The sequence below is a fragment of the Harpia harpyja genome, chromosome 5 (genome assembly GCF_026419915.1).
Source record: "Harpia harpyja isolate bHarHar1 chromosome 5, bHarHar1 primary haplotype, whole genome shotgun sequence".
NCBI lineage: Eukaryota > Metazoa > Chordata > Aves > Accipitriformes > Accipitridae > Harpia > Harpia harpyja.
The window spans coordinates 59,413,078-59,431,635 of record NC_068944.1 but is presented as its reverse complement, the minus strand read 5'-3'; the positions used below and the strand labels follow the sequence as shown (position 1 = coordinate 59,431,635).

Below are 18,558 nucleotides of genomic sequence, written 5' to 3'. Positions count from 1 at the left end.
TATGACACCTAACAAGTGGGTATACCAAGAAAGACACAAATTAGCAGTAGTTGTTGTGGTATGGGCTGCAAAACAGTAAGATCACTGAAAATCAAATGCTCTTAGTTCTGTTGCTTACAGAACAACTTGTATTCTTGTGGGGAACAGGCTGGACTCATTTTGTACTGTTGATTCTCTTGTGATTTCAAATAGTCATAACAATTCACTTAAAACCACTTCAGCAATATGGCTTAAATACATTTGATCCAGACAAGAGTTAAAGTAATTAGCTGACATTTGATTTTACTTGATATGAACCCAAACCATGAAACTTTGAACACCCTTAGAGTTCAGACATGTTTCGTTCAGTGTTTGGGTACTAGTCTGTGTTCTCAAGTAACATTTTGAAACTTGGCAAATTTAATCCCAGATTTAAAATAAAAGCTCAACGTAGGGAATCAAGTCTGTAAAAGCTTTTTCTTTAAATATAGAGATGCCCTAGAGTATAGCTGTAGAAGCAGCAACCAGAAGGAATAAAAAATGCATTATCTGTATAAAGGTGTGTGTTTGTGTTTATGTGCGGTGTTCACACCTGCGTACATACTCATGTGGCTGTACAAAACATTACTTGTGCTGCAAGGACCTTACAATCTTAACAGACAGCCAGCACAGTCATGCGCTTTGAGACCCAGAGGATGGTGCTAACTTAGAGCATGTGTGCATTTTCGGTTTTATGATGTGACGACAGCAGCGCTCTGACACTGGTTAACATTTGTGGGCCTTGTGGAAGGAGCGAGTTTCCATGAGGGATTTGGCTGGAGGAAACCTGCCTTGCCTGGCACACAGAGTTGAGGAGGGTGTTCCAGGCAGGGTCGAAATAGAGATGAGTAGCGTAATGTTTTACATTGCGCATGATGCAACTGGTAACTTGGAATGTGACCGTGTTTTGTAAGCCTGTTATTTTTTCTTGCAGTCTAGTACAGAAGGAAAAAGAAGAGGTTATGAAGAAATTCAAAAGGAAGTGTATAGATATTTCTGCTGAATGCAGAGGCGTTCACTTCCTCCTTCAAAGAGCAATTATATGAGAATTGAAAAAGCTGTATGTGATAAGAATACATTGTATTTTCTATGTTAAGAAACCAAGATGGAAAGGGAAGACTTTGGGGCAGGGAGGATTTTGTAGAATTTAATTATAGCCTGTGTACGTAGGGGCAAAAAGAGAAAGTTAAGTTGGTATCTTCAAGATGACATGCCTATGTGACACCAAAACCAGTGCTACAGTATTTGATTTGTGAAAGTATATGTTCAGTGTCCAAGTAATTTAATAGTAGAGCATATCACGATTTTCCCTGCTTTGGGACAAGTTGAACTGACAGAAAGGTCACAGAAGTCAGTATGCTTCCCATGAAGCTCTGAAAAGAATATAAGCAACAACAATGTGGAAGAACACCAATTCTGTGAAACAGACTTCAGAATAACTTACCGTATGCAAAATACCTGGAAATTATTCAGTTTGGTGACTAAGCAGCACAATGGGAAGTTTTCAGATTCTTTAATAAAGTTTACTCTCTGTATTACAGCATACAAATCATGTTATCTCACCTTACCATTGTATAATTCTTCAGTGATTTTTCTTTTATTTTTTTTACTTAGTGTGGTAAAGAAAGAAAAGAAAAATATCTGATGCATTTTTAGGTTTTTGTTATAACTTAGTAACTAGGAGGGCAACAGGGAAGGTCATCACTATGTGACCATTAACTATGTGACCATCTTGAACTCTGTTATCCAAATTCAATGTGTGAGTTTAATAACAATTCATTTAAGTAACAATACATGTGTCACATCTATAATACCTCATATCTGAGGATTTCAGAGCAGTTTACAAGTTCTGATGAACTGAATCTCACAGCATTCTTATAAGAGGGGAAAAAATACGGTCACAGAAATTATGAATAATTTGTTAAGGCTGCTCAGGAGATAAAGAAGGAGAGTCTAGGTGTCATGGTTTGGGGAACCTACACACAAGTTAAAATTTTGGGATAAATATACACAACTTACAAAATTACTATATTATTGAACTCTTTCATATATCTTGTGTTGACCTTAAGCTGTGAAAGATGTGCCGTCCACCTCCTAAACAAAGGATAGACAGGATAATGGAGGATCATTTTATGCTGTTAGCTCCTTTTCATGTGAGAGTATGTTGGGACAGAGCTATGGTCAGCATAATTAAATTTGCCTGCAGAACAAAGGGTTATCAACAAAGATATCTTGCCAGAAATAGAAAAAAGAGGTACCTGAGGAGAGTAACATGTGGGCAGTCATAGATAAAGGAAAGTTGGACGGTAGAGTCAAACTGAGACACATTTTGCAGCCAAGAAGTCTGAATTTTAATGGAGGTCAGTGAGGGAAGGTGGACATGAGACTTACCTGGATACTACAAATGTATCTGCTCCAGAGCCTAATCCCTCCTCCCCAAGCCATGCTATTGAGAATAGTCACCTTTAGCTATATCCATGCTGTTCAGCAATTGGCCTGGCCCTATGTAACTATCATATACATACTGACTATGAGACCCTGACTTCAGCTGATTCAAACTCCAAAAAACATTGAGTGGTGAATAAATACAGGCATCTCGCATCTTTACTTTTGCTTTGCTCCTTTTAATTCTTTTCTTATAGTACAGGCTTCTGTGAGGAACCTTGAACAAGCTGGAGATACAGATTTACTGAGAGTGAGATGCAAGGAGACTAAAAGGGGATTCAGAAGTCTACAGGATTGCCCACCATGTGTTAAGCAACAATTGTTTTGGAGTACGTGGTCACGTGTTATTTGATGTGGTTACAGATAGGCAATCCCTGCCGACAGTGAGATGAGGGATGCATCCAAGCCTAGCTCATCATCTGTTTGTTTCTCTTCTTGTATGTCTTTGAAGATGTGGATTGTGAATGAGAATAGTTGCAAGATGAACCATAGGAAAAGTTATATCTGAGGTCTTGTGGGCAACAGGAGATGGGAAATTGTGTAGGAGTATAAGGGAGTTGGTCTGGTAGGGTGTGTCATTACAAAAGGGTTAACAGAGAGCCAAAGAATCGTACATATACTGTAGAGGGTAAGGATGCTATTTCCATTAAGAGGGTCTCACCAGGTGAGCCTGGTGCCAGAGGACTGCAACACTCAGAAAGTCTCCCACTGGCTGAGCTGTTTCACACTGGATCACTTGGCTTCTCATCCTGCCTGCCACCCACTAGGATTATTTTGTACAAGATCGGAGTTGAATGCTGTCGTGCTGAACTTGATGAGGCATGTGTGGGGAACGGGAGCAGAGAGGGAGTGGGAATGTGGTGTGCAGATGTGTGAAGGTGAGAGTAAAGCTTATCAGCTACTGGTTCCGGCGGGTGGTGGGCTTTTCCTTTTTTCTTTTCCTGGCTCCGCTGGTGATGTCATCCATTGAACAACCTCAATTATCCATCCATACAAGATAAAAGTACCAGAGTACTATGTTAGGGTGTGAATACTTTTAAATGCTTTAAAACAGAACAATAAAACATAGTCCTTGTCCTTTTGGCCAGCTGCTCACAGGGTGGCCTCTATTAAAAGCTTGAGACCCCAAAGACACTTTCCTTCTATTGCATAATATTTTTCTTTTGTTTCCAGTAAACCAGGTTTGAACTGGCAAATTTCTGTGAAGTCCTGCAGCCAAGTTAATATTTAAAGCAGACCTGTTAAGTTATGCTGGTTTCAGGAATGTCTTGAGACATCCTCCCTCTGCTAACCTGCTGTGCTGACTCAGCGCCTGAGAAGGAGTTGACAGCCCATGGGGACAAGGGAGTGTTCTGCAACTCTGCAGAAATGCAGGATAATAAAAACTCATAGGGGCAAAAAGTGATGCTGCTAAAGTTTGTGTTGCAGTTATCAGCCAAGTAATTTAAAAGAAAAAAAGAAAACACAAAACAAAACCAGAGAATAGAATTGAAGACACAGCAGCTGGTAGCCTAAAATGGTAATCTGCACTAAATGCCCTCCTTTTGTAATGTCTGTGCATATGAGTTTCCGCCTATTTTGGGTAGAAACTTGCAGAAAAAGGGTCTTATAAGAACTGCTACTCTTCTTTTCCAAATAGTTGTCTTGACATTCTCATTAGAAAGACCAAGAAAAGACTGCAAAAAGACAGCTGTTCTAGAACCCTGAGAGCTATGGGACAGCATGTGTTGCTAGTGCTGTACCTGTTCTGCAGAGAGTTCTCTACTCTTAATATTGCTCTCTTCAGAAGTCAGAAATTGCATTAGTGTGGTTGCTGGAGTTCCATGGACATATTCCAGGTGCATATATAAGGGTGCTGATGTTCTTATATTTTGTTGCTGTTGTGTGGTTATGTCCCCAGCTTCAAACTAGAATTCAGCACCTGGGTTTTACTTACGTTGTACTGGTAAACTTTATATAGCTTGGTCTCTGCTTGCCTGTACCTTTCTTTTAAATGTGTGTAAATTCATTAAATTGCCCTACATACAGTTAAAAATATAGAGATTGCATTTCTTTCACTTGCCGGTGCAGATGTATGAGAGCGAGTGTACTTTCAGAACCTTCCTTTCAAAACTACTTGTAATAATGCAGTAGATAAGTAACACTTTAGAGGGAAGAGGACCTCCAGCCTAAATAATTTCCAAATGATCTTAAAGTGTAATTTATCTTCTTATTTTGCAGCTAGCTATGGACCAAATCCAATTTGCAAAGGCTGTTTATCTTGTTCAAAGGATAATGGGTGCATCAGATGCCAACACAAGTTATTCTTCTTCCTACGAAGAGAAGGAATGAGACAATATGGTGAATGCTTGCATTCCTGCCCATCGGGGTACTATGGACTCCGAACGCCAGATATGAACAGATGTTCAAGTGAGTTTTTTCTGAACCCTTACATTCTTACACAGTTTTGTAGGAAGGCCATAATTCATGCTCAGTTCTTAAGATGATATGTTGTGGAACATGGTGATATTTTCACAGATGTCTCAAGATCATCATAAAACTTCTTTCCTAAAGAACATCCTAACTCATTCCAAGATATGTAACATTCAGCAGATTAAATAGTTGATGCATTAACCTAGTTTTTGTTGCTGTTGTAATTTTTATTGTTATTATTGCTTTAGTTAGAAGGGAAATGTAGGAAAGAATGATGCTTTAAGCAGATATTCATAGTTTTAACAAACAAATTCCCAGTATATGAAAACAAAAAGGATTAAGTATTAATTTAACAGTGCCTCATGTAGGTACTAGTCAGTATATGCACTAATATATGGGTGGGCTTCTTGTCATGCTTTTTGTTCCCACACAAATTTCAGCTGACCAGACACCTCACACCAGACATGCTTTAATATGTTAGTGTTGCTATTTTAATAAAACAGATGTACTATTAAAAACAAACAAACAACCTTTCACTTTTAGTACTGCATTTTATTTGGAAATTTACAACCTGCTAATGTTCAACAAGATTCCCTGTTTGCATGTTTATGCCTAGAAGCACAACTGTTAAAATCAACGAGTGCTCTGGTATCTCTACACATTATTTCACCACTGTCTGGCAGTTGTGTCTCTTAGTATTGATTTTTCCATAAGCTCATACGTGGAGTATTGCCCATATGGATTATTAATCATTGCTATTACCTCTAATTCATATTTACATGGGGGGTTGTGTGTGTGTCATAGTCTAACCAGAATTAGGTCACTGAACCTAAGAACCTGAAGTGAGAAATAGCTTTTCTTTGCTTCCTGGAATAATCAGGTGTCTGTTAAATGTACAGCAGTCTCCCTGCAGTACTGTGGCATGTCACTGGGACGCAGCGTGTTGTGAGAAAGCGGGTGCTGGCTTTCACATCACCTATAATCTTGAGACCCACGTGAGGTCACTCTGTGGCAGTCCGGGCTGGAGGAGGAGCACTCACGGCTGTGCTTGGACCCGTCCCAGCCCACGCAGTGACGTCCCACCTCTTTCCCCCCATTCCCTGCACGGGCTCTGTGGATATGGTGTTCTTCACATTGTGTTTCCAACTGCTGTGTAATATTGTTGAGTGCTGCCTAATCTATACCAGGTGGCTAGGTTTTGATGAAAAATTAAAGACGACCAGTATATGGTTTATGTATCCCTTTTGTAAAGTAATTTAGGATTTTGGCCTTAATTTTTGTAACATGTTTGTGAATTCAGCAACTTGTCCACTTTAAACCTTTCAAAACTGGGCTGTAAAAACTTGCCCACGTAAAAATGTTTTTTAATATAGTTATAGCTTTGGGAAATAGATGAATTTATCTATATTAGCCTGTACTGTGCTTGTGAGATAGGAAAAGTAGTCCGTCCTGGCAGTCTTTGTTTACTTTCTTAAAAAGAAAAAAAAGCTATTTGCAGAAGGTGGATGGTGAATTCAGTATGACTTTTTTTCATTTTACCACTTACAGAAAGTGGCCTTTTTCCCTGAATTACAGGATTGGTTTTGAAAAGCATAAATCCGACTTGTGTCCAACCTGTATTGGCATGTGTTGAGAGCTGGATATTTAACTCACTCTCATGCGTTTGACAGTCTCCCCCTGTGAGAATAATGATGCAGTTGCATTTACCGACCAGTCCTGATTCTCCTCCAGTGATTTTTTGTATTGTATATTTTTATTTTAGTGTAACTGCCAACTGGTGTATTTATAAATCACATCTTCATTTTTTTTTCTTGGTTTGGTGGTCTTGCATGGCGTGTACGTTGCATTGTGGACACAGACATTTTGTGGATTGAAGCTGAGTTAAAATAAATATTCTTAAAAAATAGAATAGGTTTCTTCCTACTTGATGTTAGATACTTTTAGGTATGCTTAGTGACAGACTCCATTGCTCAGATAGTATTATCTCAGCTAAAAATAATAAAAATTCTGGCTGTGTTAAAATCCTTCTGGGAGTTACAGTGCTTGAATTACATAAGTTGAAATGATTTCTGCCCTATTAATGTCTTTATAGGCACAAAAGCTGTTTAACATTTTATTACTGGAACACTTGCCCATTTTTGTTAGAGAAGCTATAGAACATATTTTTATGGAAAATGTTGACATGATTTTAAAAGCCAAACATAATTAGTGCCAAATGTAACACAATAAATACCACAGCCAAGTGCAGCAGCTCTAAAACGATGGAAATTTTGAATTTCAAGACTAATTTTCTTTTCTGCATGTAAGCAGTATGTGTGTCTTGAATTTGCTAAGTGGTTCTAGGCTGTTTTTCTAGTAACAGTGAATAATGTAATTTTGAGACTGCTTGTCTCTAGAAATCGATGTAGAGTTTCCTGCTGGAGATGATTTTCATCTTGAACACTGCAGTATGAGAGTACAGTACATTTGGACACGAAATTGGAAAGTGCTGAGTCTCTTCTGTAGAAGAATGCCCAAGAGAAGAGTTACACTTTGTTAATTTTCCAAGAAATTTAATAATGAGTTTGAACTCAACAGCTCCAACAAGAAATAATCTCATGAGAAAAAACCCCAAAACTGAATTAAAGAATAAGATGTAATCTGTCACCTGGGTGGTTGGTTTAACACTGTTCTGATTAATGGATCAAGCCTATCTTGAACCTTTCAACTTAGTCTGTATCCATAGTAACCTCTACACTATTAGGGGGAGGAAGCACTCAGAGTTTAGAAATTACAGCTCCCTTCAGCTTTGGTTGGCTACTCCAGTTGTTTAGGTTCACCTTCTTTCTGACAGGAGGGCCCGACATTGCTAAAATTGTAATTTACCCTTCCATGCACCTTCAGTAAAGACAAGATAAAGAGAATCTTTTAAAAAAATTGAGCATTTATTAAACACATGTAGTTAATTCACTGTATTAAGAAAGGTAATGGTTTTTTTTGACTTTTTTCAAAATAGCAATACATCATTAATATATCATGGCTTGACTCTTTCTTATGTAGTATAGCAGAGCATATGACCTTCTGAAACTGTTGTAGTCAGTACAATTGTAACAGTCTGTCAGGGGGTTCAATTACCACAGGGACAGCACTATTTGCTTTAAATAAAATAATTTTTCTGACTTTTTAGAAATAGTTTTCATTACTTTTGTGGTTTTTTCCTTTCAAATATGGCTTTATCTTTTAAAAACAAGCTTAACATTGCATTCGGGATTTTGAAAATGAAGTTGGATGGCCAGAAATTGAGATCTGCCTATCGTTATTTTATACACATTTATTTTTTTTCCTTATCTCTTCCACTCTCTTTTCCTCCTTCAAATGGATTTGGATTTTTTTTCTTTTTAATATGGAATTTTTTGATTTTTGGCCTTACTTTGTATTTTGACGGAAGAGTTTTGTTCCATCTGTCTGGCAACAAAAATCATCTTAGTACTTTGAATTAAGATTTATTAAATCTGTAGTCAATTTAGATTTAATAGGGCAATTGTATATTTGTAAAGTACTAATTGAAAACACTGTGGTTTGGCATTTATTTAAAAGATCTCAACTAATAATGAATCAAGATTAGAACATACTGGAAATGTATCGCTAAGTGTTTATTAAGTGAATTTATTTTAAAAAATATCCTCACTACGTTATTTTATAATTAGGATGTTGTATTTCAAACATTGCTCGCCATGAAATGGTAGACCTGTGGTAAACTTCAGGACCTGTTACGGTCAAGTGACTGTGTGTATCATTCTCTAGTGCTCATGTTCAGCCCCTGCCAAAGTTGTAGCTTAAAAATCTTTATTTGTAATAATAATAATAATAATAATAATAATAAAACCCTGCAACTACCAAAGCCACATCTGTTTAGGAGATTAAATAGCTAGCTATTATAGATATTCCCTTGTAGGCTAAAGCTCTTTTGCTTATGATTTTCCTCTTCTCCTTACTGTCTCCTCAATGACTTTCCTGAAAGTTTTGATCTCTCTTCTCTTTCCATTGGTTTTTCAACTGATAGTCCATCCACTGTAAGAACTGCTCACATCATAGCTTTCTCCAGCATCTTGCCTCTGTCTCCTGCTCTTCTTGGCACTAGCACAGTCTTTGTCCCTTATGTGCCCTTGTGTCCTCAAGGTGTAAGCTGCCTGGATTTTTGAGGTCTCTCCCATCTTGGGAAATTCTGGAGAGGATTAGCACAGGAGGTGGTGCTGGTCGATGACAGATTGGTGCGCAGTGCCAGCGGACACATCAGGATGGCAGCGTGAAGTTAAGTCTGTAGCACCAATGCTGTTTTACTGAGCAGTAGAGGGATGGGAGCACGAGTTGGAAGGAGTGAGCGTGATGGGCATGGGGACAGCCTGGGCATAGGTGAAGTTAGGAGGTTCTGGGGTAGAAGAGGCAGAGAGATCTGAGGCAAGAAGAGTAGGGTGCTATGAGTCAGAGCTCAGTGTGAAAGACCAAAGTACTAGGTGCTTTGGACCAAGCAACCGTTGTCACTCCCCAGGATAACTAACCTCACAAGTTACAGGCCCAGAGGTTCCTCTGGAATGATGCCTCAATGGAAAGACTGGTTTTGACCTTCAAAAGGAAAACACTAACTGTAGTGAATCATCATCTCTGACTTCTTAAACACAAGGGGATGCCTCAAGCAAGGACCCGATTTCAGTGCAAATATTACCAAGCCCTTCAATTTAGGAATGCCATGTTTCCTTCCCCAGCTTGAGTCTGTAGCATCCGTTTGCAAAATATGATCATTAGCTCTCCGTCTTGAAGGTGTTCAGTACAGTTCAGTACAGTTCTCCTTCTTACGCTGGTGGTTGCTGGTTTCCACTCATGCAGATCCCCTCACGTGTTCTCACTTCCCTTCCCTGTGCTCAACTGCTCTTCACTGGTGTCTGCGTTTCACGTGGAGCAGAACTTCACTGTGAATCGTCATTGTTATTAACATTACTAGGAATTGACCAGCTGTCTTTTCCACTACGTGCACTACAAGATAGCTTTGTTGTGAAGGGAGTTATGGAGGGATAGTCAATCACATTGATTATGTTTAGAAAAGGACAATGTGACAATGGAAATGCTACAGAATATGAATCTTTCACAAAGGCAAAATAAGGGTCGTGTAAAATTTTCAAGATTATGCATATCAGTAAAAATACTTTACAAATGAGTAACTACTTTTTACAGTTGAGGTAGACATCTTTTGACCTTAAAATTCATCATATTGCACTTACTATGAGAAACTAATATAGTAAACCTTCTTTTTGTTAAGGTATGAAGCACATGCATCTCAATATGGAGCATTTTATGCTTTATTTTGAGCTTCAAAGGCATTATATTTCCCTACAATTTAGCTTATTCAGCATCACCTTATAAGCTGGTGATAAATTTACTATGGAAGGGTAGTATTTGTTTTGGTAACGTTATGCTCTCTGTAATTATAGTACAGAAAGAAGCTGTTTTAAGGAGCACATACGCTTTTTTTACAATAACAGGCACATGCACCTGAGTCTAAATTTAATTCAATATCTGAATTTGTTTGAACTCCTGGGTTTTTGATTCCTTCTCTAAAATGTAAGTCTGTCAATTCTTTAATACTTACTTTAAAAGGAGAATGAGTAGGAGTGGCTTATCATGACTGTCAGGAAGCCAAAGCAGGTCACAAAAATCTTTTAATATCACTGTGGTTCATCTGCTTAAAGTGTATCTCTAATTTGGGCATGATTTGTAATCTGGGCTTTCTCTGTCCAGAGTTCTTTAATGCACCGTTTATGTAGTTTTCTATAAATATTGTAAATTTCATCCATGTCAATCAGATTTGGTTTTTTGTGATAGTCATGTAAACAGCAGAGGAACGTTTGGGTCAATATAAATGAGATTATAAGGCCTAAATGCAAATGTTTTATTGCTGGCTAGCTAAATGCAATTCTTATAGATCAGATTGGTTGCCCTAACCTTGACTGAAACATGGCTCATAGCTATTACTTTTTTTGAAAATCTGGTGTATGTGCAAAAATGCTTCAGAAGAAAATTATTTCTGAAGTGCCACAGGGTGCTAGAACTCACTGAAAATTAAGGAAAAAGGGACTTTGACTGCAAAGTCCTGTATATAACTTATCTTTTGCCACTCTGTTTCAGTAAGCAAAGTCAAAGATGTTTTAAATTTCTGTCTCTGGATTCTTTTCTGACAATGGCCTTTTTTAAGGGAGGTATTATGATCCTTTTTCTTTTTCTCCACTGAAGAACCAAAGAATTTGGTCCTTCAGTTTGATAGGTTTCCTGGCCATTGACTGAGGAGTGGCACAGTATTAGTTCACGGAGTTATGTTTCTTGACCGTATTCTGTAACTGCTCTCAAGCACGGAGGCACTTTTACATACTATAATCTACCCTCATGCTCTACTGAAATGTCAGTCATTCAAGTTCTTACTCTCCTGTCAGCCTAAATTAAGAGATTGCACAGTATCAATAGACTTTCCATTGGAGAAGTTATATATCTTGTCCCATAAATCAATATTTCAGAGCTCTGTCAAAGGCATGAGTTTTTGTTTCTCTTTGTTTTGTCTGAACGCTGAAGATACTTGAGCAAAAGCACTTCTGTCTAATTTCAGTCCAGCTTAGCTTCACCAGACAAGGTAGTGATTTCTCTTCCACCCATTCCCTTGGGAGGTGAAGTCATGGAGCTCTGAATTTATAACCACTCCTGTGACAGCTTGTGATTGAAAATAGACTTCTAGAAAGTTAGCTTTTCTAACTTTTGGAGTACTGCTCTTCTTCAGTTCTCACTTTTCACTTCATAAATATGTATTTATCATGAAAGATTGTATCTCTTCAGGGTTTTTAATATTAATTTTGCCCATTAAAGTCATTGCAGTGGGCTGTGGTCTATCTGATGGGGTAAGAAAGTTACTAGTTTAAAACTGCCCTTGCTGAAGCAATTAGCACCTTTGCCATGGATTTCAGTAAGGTCAGAATGGTGTTCTTTTACCATTTACATACAACTCTTGTGGGAAGTATGGTGTAACATTTTATAAAGTGTCAACTGTTTAGAAATGGGCTGTGCTAATCGGACATACCAGCAGATTTCTCTGGGCCTCCCTGAGTGCTTTTTGAAGTCCACTTATGTGAGGATGGTACCAGAGGAAGATGTGTGGTCTTCATATGGGGGTGGCTTTCTGGGGTGTTTTATACCTTTCAAGGGGAAGGATGGAAGCAAATATTTGACTTTCTGACTTTCCCAAGATAGAATCACTGGAAAGAAGATATGATACTGTGCTAGAAGAGTTGCGGTAAGAGTGTTATGAAGTCTGAGAGGTCCTGGCTATGAGTAGAGGGTAGTAGGGCCAGGGGGATATAAGGGGACGTGGTGCTGAGCAGGAATAAAAGGGATTTGAGGTCTGGTAGGAAGCATGCCCTTGATGAGACACTGCAAATTGAATACAAGGGAAGGAAGAGGTAGGGACTCAAGTGTCTGCCCCTGACCTACAGACTTCTTGTTGCCAGCTAAATGGGAACAGCAGCAATGAGGCACCCTTTACTGCTTCACTCTCAGGTTCTGAAGATTAGGTTTCCAACTCTGTCGTTGTTGCCCTGCAAGTATGGTAGGCCTGCCAAAGGTAGGTGACTGCTCTTTGGGGTTCTTCTGCAGGACTGAATTTATCAACTCTTTCTCCCCTCAACACCAGTCTTATCTTTCCCTGTGCCCCCAGACCTTCCACTTCCAGGCTCCTCTTCCTTACTGCTTCTAAAATTTTCCAGGTAGTTATCCTTGTCTATCTGGAAACCTCCAGTGGGCACTATTTTCTGTTTATTTCTAAAGGAAAAAAAAAAAAAAGCATTTCTGAAGAATACTGTTGGTTATGCATTTTCTACTTCTTTCCTCTAAAGAGCTCCTTGGGTCTAAAATCTTAGCTATGTTTAGCTCAAGTTTTTTGGTCTTGTTTCCTTTGGGGGTTTTTTTTGGTGTAAACTTCTAGGTAGTCTTTTAAGTGGAGTAAAAGGAATACGCTGGTCGCATGGTTTAGCTACTGAAATTATACAGAAAATGAAACCACTGAACTGGTGAGAAAAGCAATTGGATCCATGGCTAATAAATTGAAGTAATAAAATTGCTTTTGACAAGAACCTTCTCCAGATGAAAAAAGAATCTCTGTCTTGTTCCAGTTTATTATAATTATATCAGTAAGATAACTAGTTAATTTAAAGGGAATTTAAAAGGATTTAGATAGGAACTTTTAAACTAGGAAAGATTTTGCTTTCCTTCTCCAGAGTTAGGCATAAGATGCTGAGATCAGAAAATTCAAAGGGTTGAAAACCATAACAATCAGAAGAAAGCAGTTCAGGTCATTAACTTTAAACATTTTTTCCTTGGTTTTTATTATATTATTTTGTGTAAAGGATAAAACAATTTTTTAAAATGCTGGTCTTCTTTATTGAATATTACATCAAACAGTTCTTCTGTAGATTTCATACTAGATTATTCTTTTATTATCAAATTTATTATTTAAATAATAGAATGCAAAACATTTTAGGAATCTGCAATATACTTCCATTAAGACCTATATTTAATAAAGTTTACGTAGATAATGATGCTGATGATTAACAAAAAGAAATACAAAATTCGACACAGTTATATTTATTTCCAAACCAAGGTATCTTAATATTCATAATGGAGTATCAACTTTCTTTAGGAGTCTGACTAAAGATGTGTACGCTTTCATTATCTCTCCACATTGGTATATTTATCTTTAAAAGCAAAAGAATTTAAAGAATTCATTTATTCTAATTTACTAACCTCAGTCACAGTTAAAAGAATTAACTAATAGCACTTTTATTTAAAAAAGAAAAGAAAATTTGCCCTGAAAGCATTTAAACTGTGTAATAAGATGAAGCTGGGCACCAACAGTAATAAACTCTGTAAAATTTTCTTTATTTTCTAACCACTGCTGTGACAGTTTGTGATTGAAAATAGACTTCTAGAAAGTTAGCTTTTCTAACTTTTGGAGTACTCCTCTTCTTTAGCTTTTTAGTTTAGTTTATTTTAAATTTTATAAAAAAAATCCATGCAAGGCTTAGCTTCATGATTTGAGAGTGAGCATATGGAGGACATCAAAAAGGAGTTGTTGTCACTCCCAGTTGATCTTCAGCTATAGTGTGGTCTATTACCGAGTTAAATTATCATTACAATTAGCACCTAGTAACCCCAAGCATTGTGCTGAATATCACTCCGGTGAATTAATGTTTTAATCTCAGAATTCTTAAAGTATTCCTAATATTCTTTCAGGATTTTCCCCTAAACTGCATCTGATACAGATTAAATAATAGGCATTTCATGTTTGGAGTAATTTAACCTCATAGGAGAAAATTGAAAATAAACTGCCTGCTGAACTTCAAGACTAAATACTAAAATCTGTTTTATAAAGATTAGCTAAATTTGAAGTGTTGTTAGGGGATATTTACCAATATCTGTTTCAGAAGTCCTTATGGTTTGTAATTTTTTTTTTTTAGAAAAGAATAAAGAATAAATGAATGACATAAGTGACCGAAAAGATTAGTATATTGTTGCATGACATGAATAACAAATGCTTCCTGCTGTGACTTCAGATAGCTGAAGAAAGGATACAGTTAATGTAGTTTATGTAAATTAAGTATGTTAGCTGAAGGATTAGATATTTTAAAATTAATTTTAAAGTGTGCATTACTGTTCCAAATATAAAGGCTTTTACTTTTTAATCTTTGGAACATTTTTCCCTGGCATTTTTTTGTAGGTATGTATGACTGACTTTCATAAGCCCCCATGTAAGTATTTCTGCTTTTCAGGTGTGTGTGTGATTGTTGGTATCTAGTTCATTTCTGAGTTGCAGTGTTTTAGTATGGAATAGGATGTTTCTGAACAGTCTGCTTCTGAGTCTGTAATCTATTGTGGACAATATTTCTCTTAAATTTTCAGAGAAATCCAATATTTCAAAAGGCAATAGTTTTTGGGGCTTTTTTTGCTATTGATTATAGCTTTATGTCCTTTAGTCATTTAATAATGGTTATTTTTTATGGATTAACTGCCTTAATAATAGAGAGGAGTTATATCCAGAAAAATTGGGGCTTTTTGCATGGTAGCACATGCATATGTGTAGATACGAACATCAGATATAATAGATGAAAGCATTCATTCAGCTATTTATAGGGTCAACTCATGGAAAAAAAAACGTATCCTGCTTTTAATGACAAATAAAAAACTGAAGACAGTACATATAATACATGCATACTTCCCAAAATAATTTGTTGCAACTTAGTTTCCTCAAAATTACTTAAACACAATAATAGTTTACATTGAACATTTTTCCTCCCAAAAGATGTAATTAACTCAAATATCACTCAACTAGAGGTTTTATCTACAGTTTTGATTAAAAAAATAGGATTTAAAGGATGTAGGGGTAAATGTGGTAAATAATAATTACATTTAACTGTAATTTCTCTTATAGAGCAGATAGATTTAAGGATGACAGTATTCCTCATCATAGCACTTCTGGGTTTGCTATTTTATTGCTTTCCTTTCATTTTTAGTCTTACCCTAACTTAGTTGTCTCATTGTTTCTTACAATCCTTTTGATTCAGGATGCAGAATAGAAAACTGCGACTCCTGCTTTAGCAGAGACTTTTGTACCAAATGCAAAACTGGCTTTTACTCGCACAGAGGCCGCTGCTTCCGAGGATGCCCCCCTGGATTTGCAGCCTTGGAAGAGCTTATGGAATGTGTGGGTGAGTCTTCCAGCACAGCAATGCTGCTGAAGCAGCTCTTTTACGAGGTGGCAAGGTTCAAATATGGTGCTATTTTTAAGCTGATGCTTAGCATTTCCTATCAAGAAATATTCACTAATGAATTGTGTCTGGATTTCTTTACCAATAGTAATAATAATAATAATAGTAATAATAGTAATAACAATAATAATAGTAGTTTTTTCCAAACTTTGAAATATTGCATTATCTGGAATGCTACTCTGTTCTGCATCAGAAGGTTCTGTCCTCTTAACTGTAAATCACCTTGTATGAGGATTTATAACTCAGAATTTGTAAGATTTCAGGAAGGCCAGTTTTTGCATTAGAACTTTAAGTCAGTGATGTACTTGTCGGATTCTTGCCCTCGTAAAACTACCTGCTCATTTTGCCTTTTACCAAGGCCATAACCCAGAAGCAGGACAGACTGAATTCCTGTAACATCTGGGCTTCAAATTCACTTTTAGTTTCCCTGCAGCTCCCCACTTTTCCATTAGCAAGTAACAAATATAAACCACCAAGTAAGTGTTTTTCGTAGAAATTTACTTTATACCTCTGAGCCAGTGTTGGCTGTTCTCACAATATTTGTCGAGTCTCACAGTTTGGTGTTTTATCTTGAAGCCTGGGTATTGTGTCAGAACACACTCTTTCTTTCAAGAGTATTCCTTGCATTTCCTGGTGGATAGGACCTGGAAATGTGAACTTTTGAGCTTTGCAAATCCAGGTGACAACCAAATAGAATTTATTTATTAAAAAGAGAACAATTTAAATCAATCTCATGATTTTAGGAGGGTTTCTGAATATTTGGGACTGACGGGATGTCTATACATACAGATTGATAGTCTGATGGTTTTATGCTCAGGTTGAAGTTGGCTAAAAGGATTCTTTCAGGTTCTGTAAGAGATTTTAATTTTGTTTCTAAGTTTTTGCCTGTTAACAGTAAAACTTTCAAGTGGTGCTTTCTAGTAGTGTATTCTAATTTTTAAAAAAATGAAAACAAAGAAAAGCAAAACCCAGAAGAATTGCTTACTCATGTTTTCTTTTGCTTTATCAGAAGGCTGTGAAGTGGGTCAGTGGAGTGAGTGGGGAACTTGCAGCAGAAATAACAAAACCTGTGGATTTAAGTGGGGCCTGGAAACGAGGACAAGACAAATTGTGAAGAAGCCAGCAAAAGACACAATACCATGCCCAACCATTGCAGAATCCAGACGCTGTAAAATGGCCATGAGGCATTGTCCAGGAGGTAAGCGTAGTCCATGCCACAAGAATCTTTATGAGCTTTCCTTAACTGAAATCCTATTTCTAACTTGAAAAAAGAGCTATTTCATCCTAGCTGAAGGGGAAATCCTGTCTCTGCTCTGCCAGCCACGGCTGAAAAGCATTTTCAGTCCTAATTTGTGCAGCAAGACTCCAGGGAAAGGCTCAGCATGGGAGTGATCAGTCTCTCAGCAGACTGTGAAACTGTGTTTTTCCTGGTGTGGTGCTGAGGCTTTTTCAAAGAGGTGCCTTGTGAAGGAACCATAACAGGTTTCAGTTTGAGCTTCAGCATGAAAATGATAGTGATGGTGGAATAACTAATTGCTCTGCGCATGGCAGGAAAGATTATGATTCTAAACCTTGCTGCAGGCGGCACACCCAGTGCTGGTGTGATGGGTGTTTAAATTAAATTAAGTTGGTTACACATGGCATTGTTAGCTGGAACTATTAGCTGGGATGTGTTACTTCTTCTGAATATTGCAGATCAAGGCCAGACTATGATAGATGTGATACAAGCAGAATAGTGATAGATATCAAGCTTTTCAGCATGAGACCAGCTTATGGCAATTACCACAAGTAGATAAAATAAATGATGAAATTTCTTTATCATAGTGTTCTAAGACTTAAGTAGTGATGCTGATTTGAAAAAGCAAATGGAGTTTCAAATTTGTGTTCAGTTTTATAGACCCCGAAGTGGAGACATGTCACTGGTAGAGAGGAGACTTTGTTATCTTTTAAATTGAAGTGATTAATCTTTCACTTGTGCAGACTAAACACTTACTGAGTTTTCAGAATTTGTAGGAGAGGTGGGTGATCAACAAGTGATAAAGATGCCACTTCTTTTGGATTCATAGGATTAAAGAAAGATTCAGGCTTTAAGGGACTTCAGGAGTTCTCTCGTCCAACCTTCTACTGCAAGCTGGGTCAGCCGTGAGATCAGACAAATAAAAAGGAATAAAGGGTTGCAGAGTCCTAAGAAAAGCCATAAACTGATGAATAAGCTAAAACTGAAATAATCTTAGAATAGGTACATAAATAAGTTTGCTTTGTGTTCTGGGATTGTTGAATATGACTCTCTTGGCTTGAACATACTGCCCAGCAGTATGTGTGAAAATTATACATAAAGTTTTAGCTTACAGATTAAATCTGTGCAAGCTTCATTTTCGTCTCTAGCACCCTGACACAATCTGGAAGAGAATATAAAGTTGATTCTCTGTTATCCAGGTTAACTGAAGCTGTTATGCACTCTCCCTCCCTGTCCCACTCCCTATACTCATACACATGTGCATGCACACACAGTGCATAGTCATAGTGGAACTGGGGTGCATTGTACAAGACAGCTAATCTGCAACCTAAATAAACTTCTCAAAGACACTGAAGAGTGGAACCTACAAAATGAACATCTCTATAGGAAGGAAGAAGAAAAGGTAAAAATCAAGGCTGATTTGGGCTGCCATGGTGTATGTCTCATGGTATCTTTGAATGCGAGTCAGCTGCATCTACCTCAGGGTAGCTAGACTTACTAGTGCTTGCAGCCTGCTGGTGGGTGAGCTGTTCCAGTTACTTCTAACAAACTCTGAGGCCCACATGGGGTTAGTGATCAGATCAACTGGGGAAATGTTTTACTGCTAAAATG

The 18,558-nt window shown here is 37.5% G+C and overlaps 1 protein-coding gene across 1 annotated transcript in view; it reads left to right on the top strand.

Moving 5' to 3' along the window:
* RSPO2 (R-spondin 2) overlaps positions 1–18,558 on the top strand; it is a 111,343-nt gene that overhangs the window by 51,421 nt on the left and 41,364 nt on the right. The window contains exons 3-5 of the mRNA XM_052788486.1: positions 4,684–4,872; positions 15,507–15,650; positions 16,720–16,908. Coding sequence (XP_052644446.1) covers positions 4,684–4,872; positions 15,507–15,650; positions 16,720–16,908 — 522 coding nt within the window. The remainder of the gene's footprint in view (positions 1–4,683; positions 4,873–15,506; positions 15,651–16,719; positions 16,909–18,558) is intronic.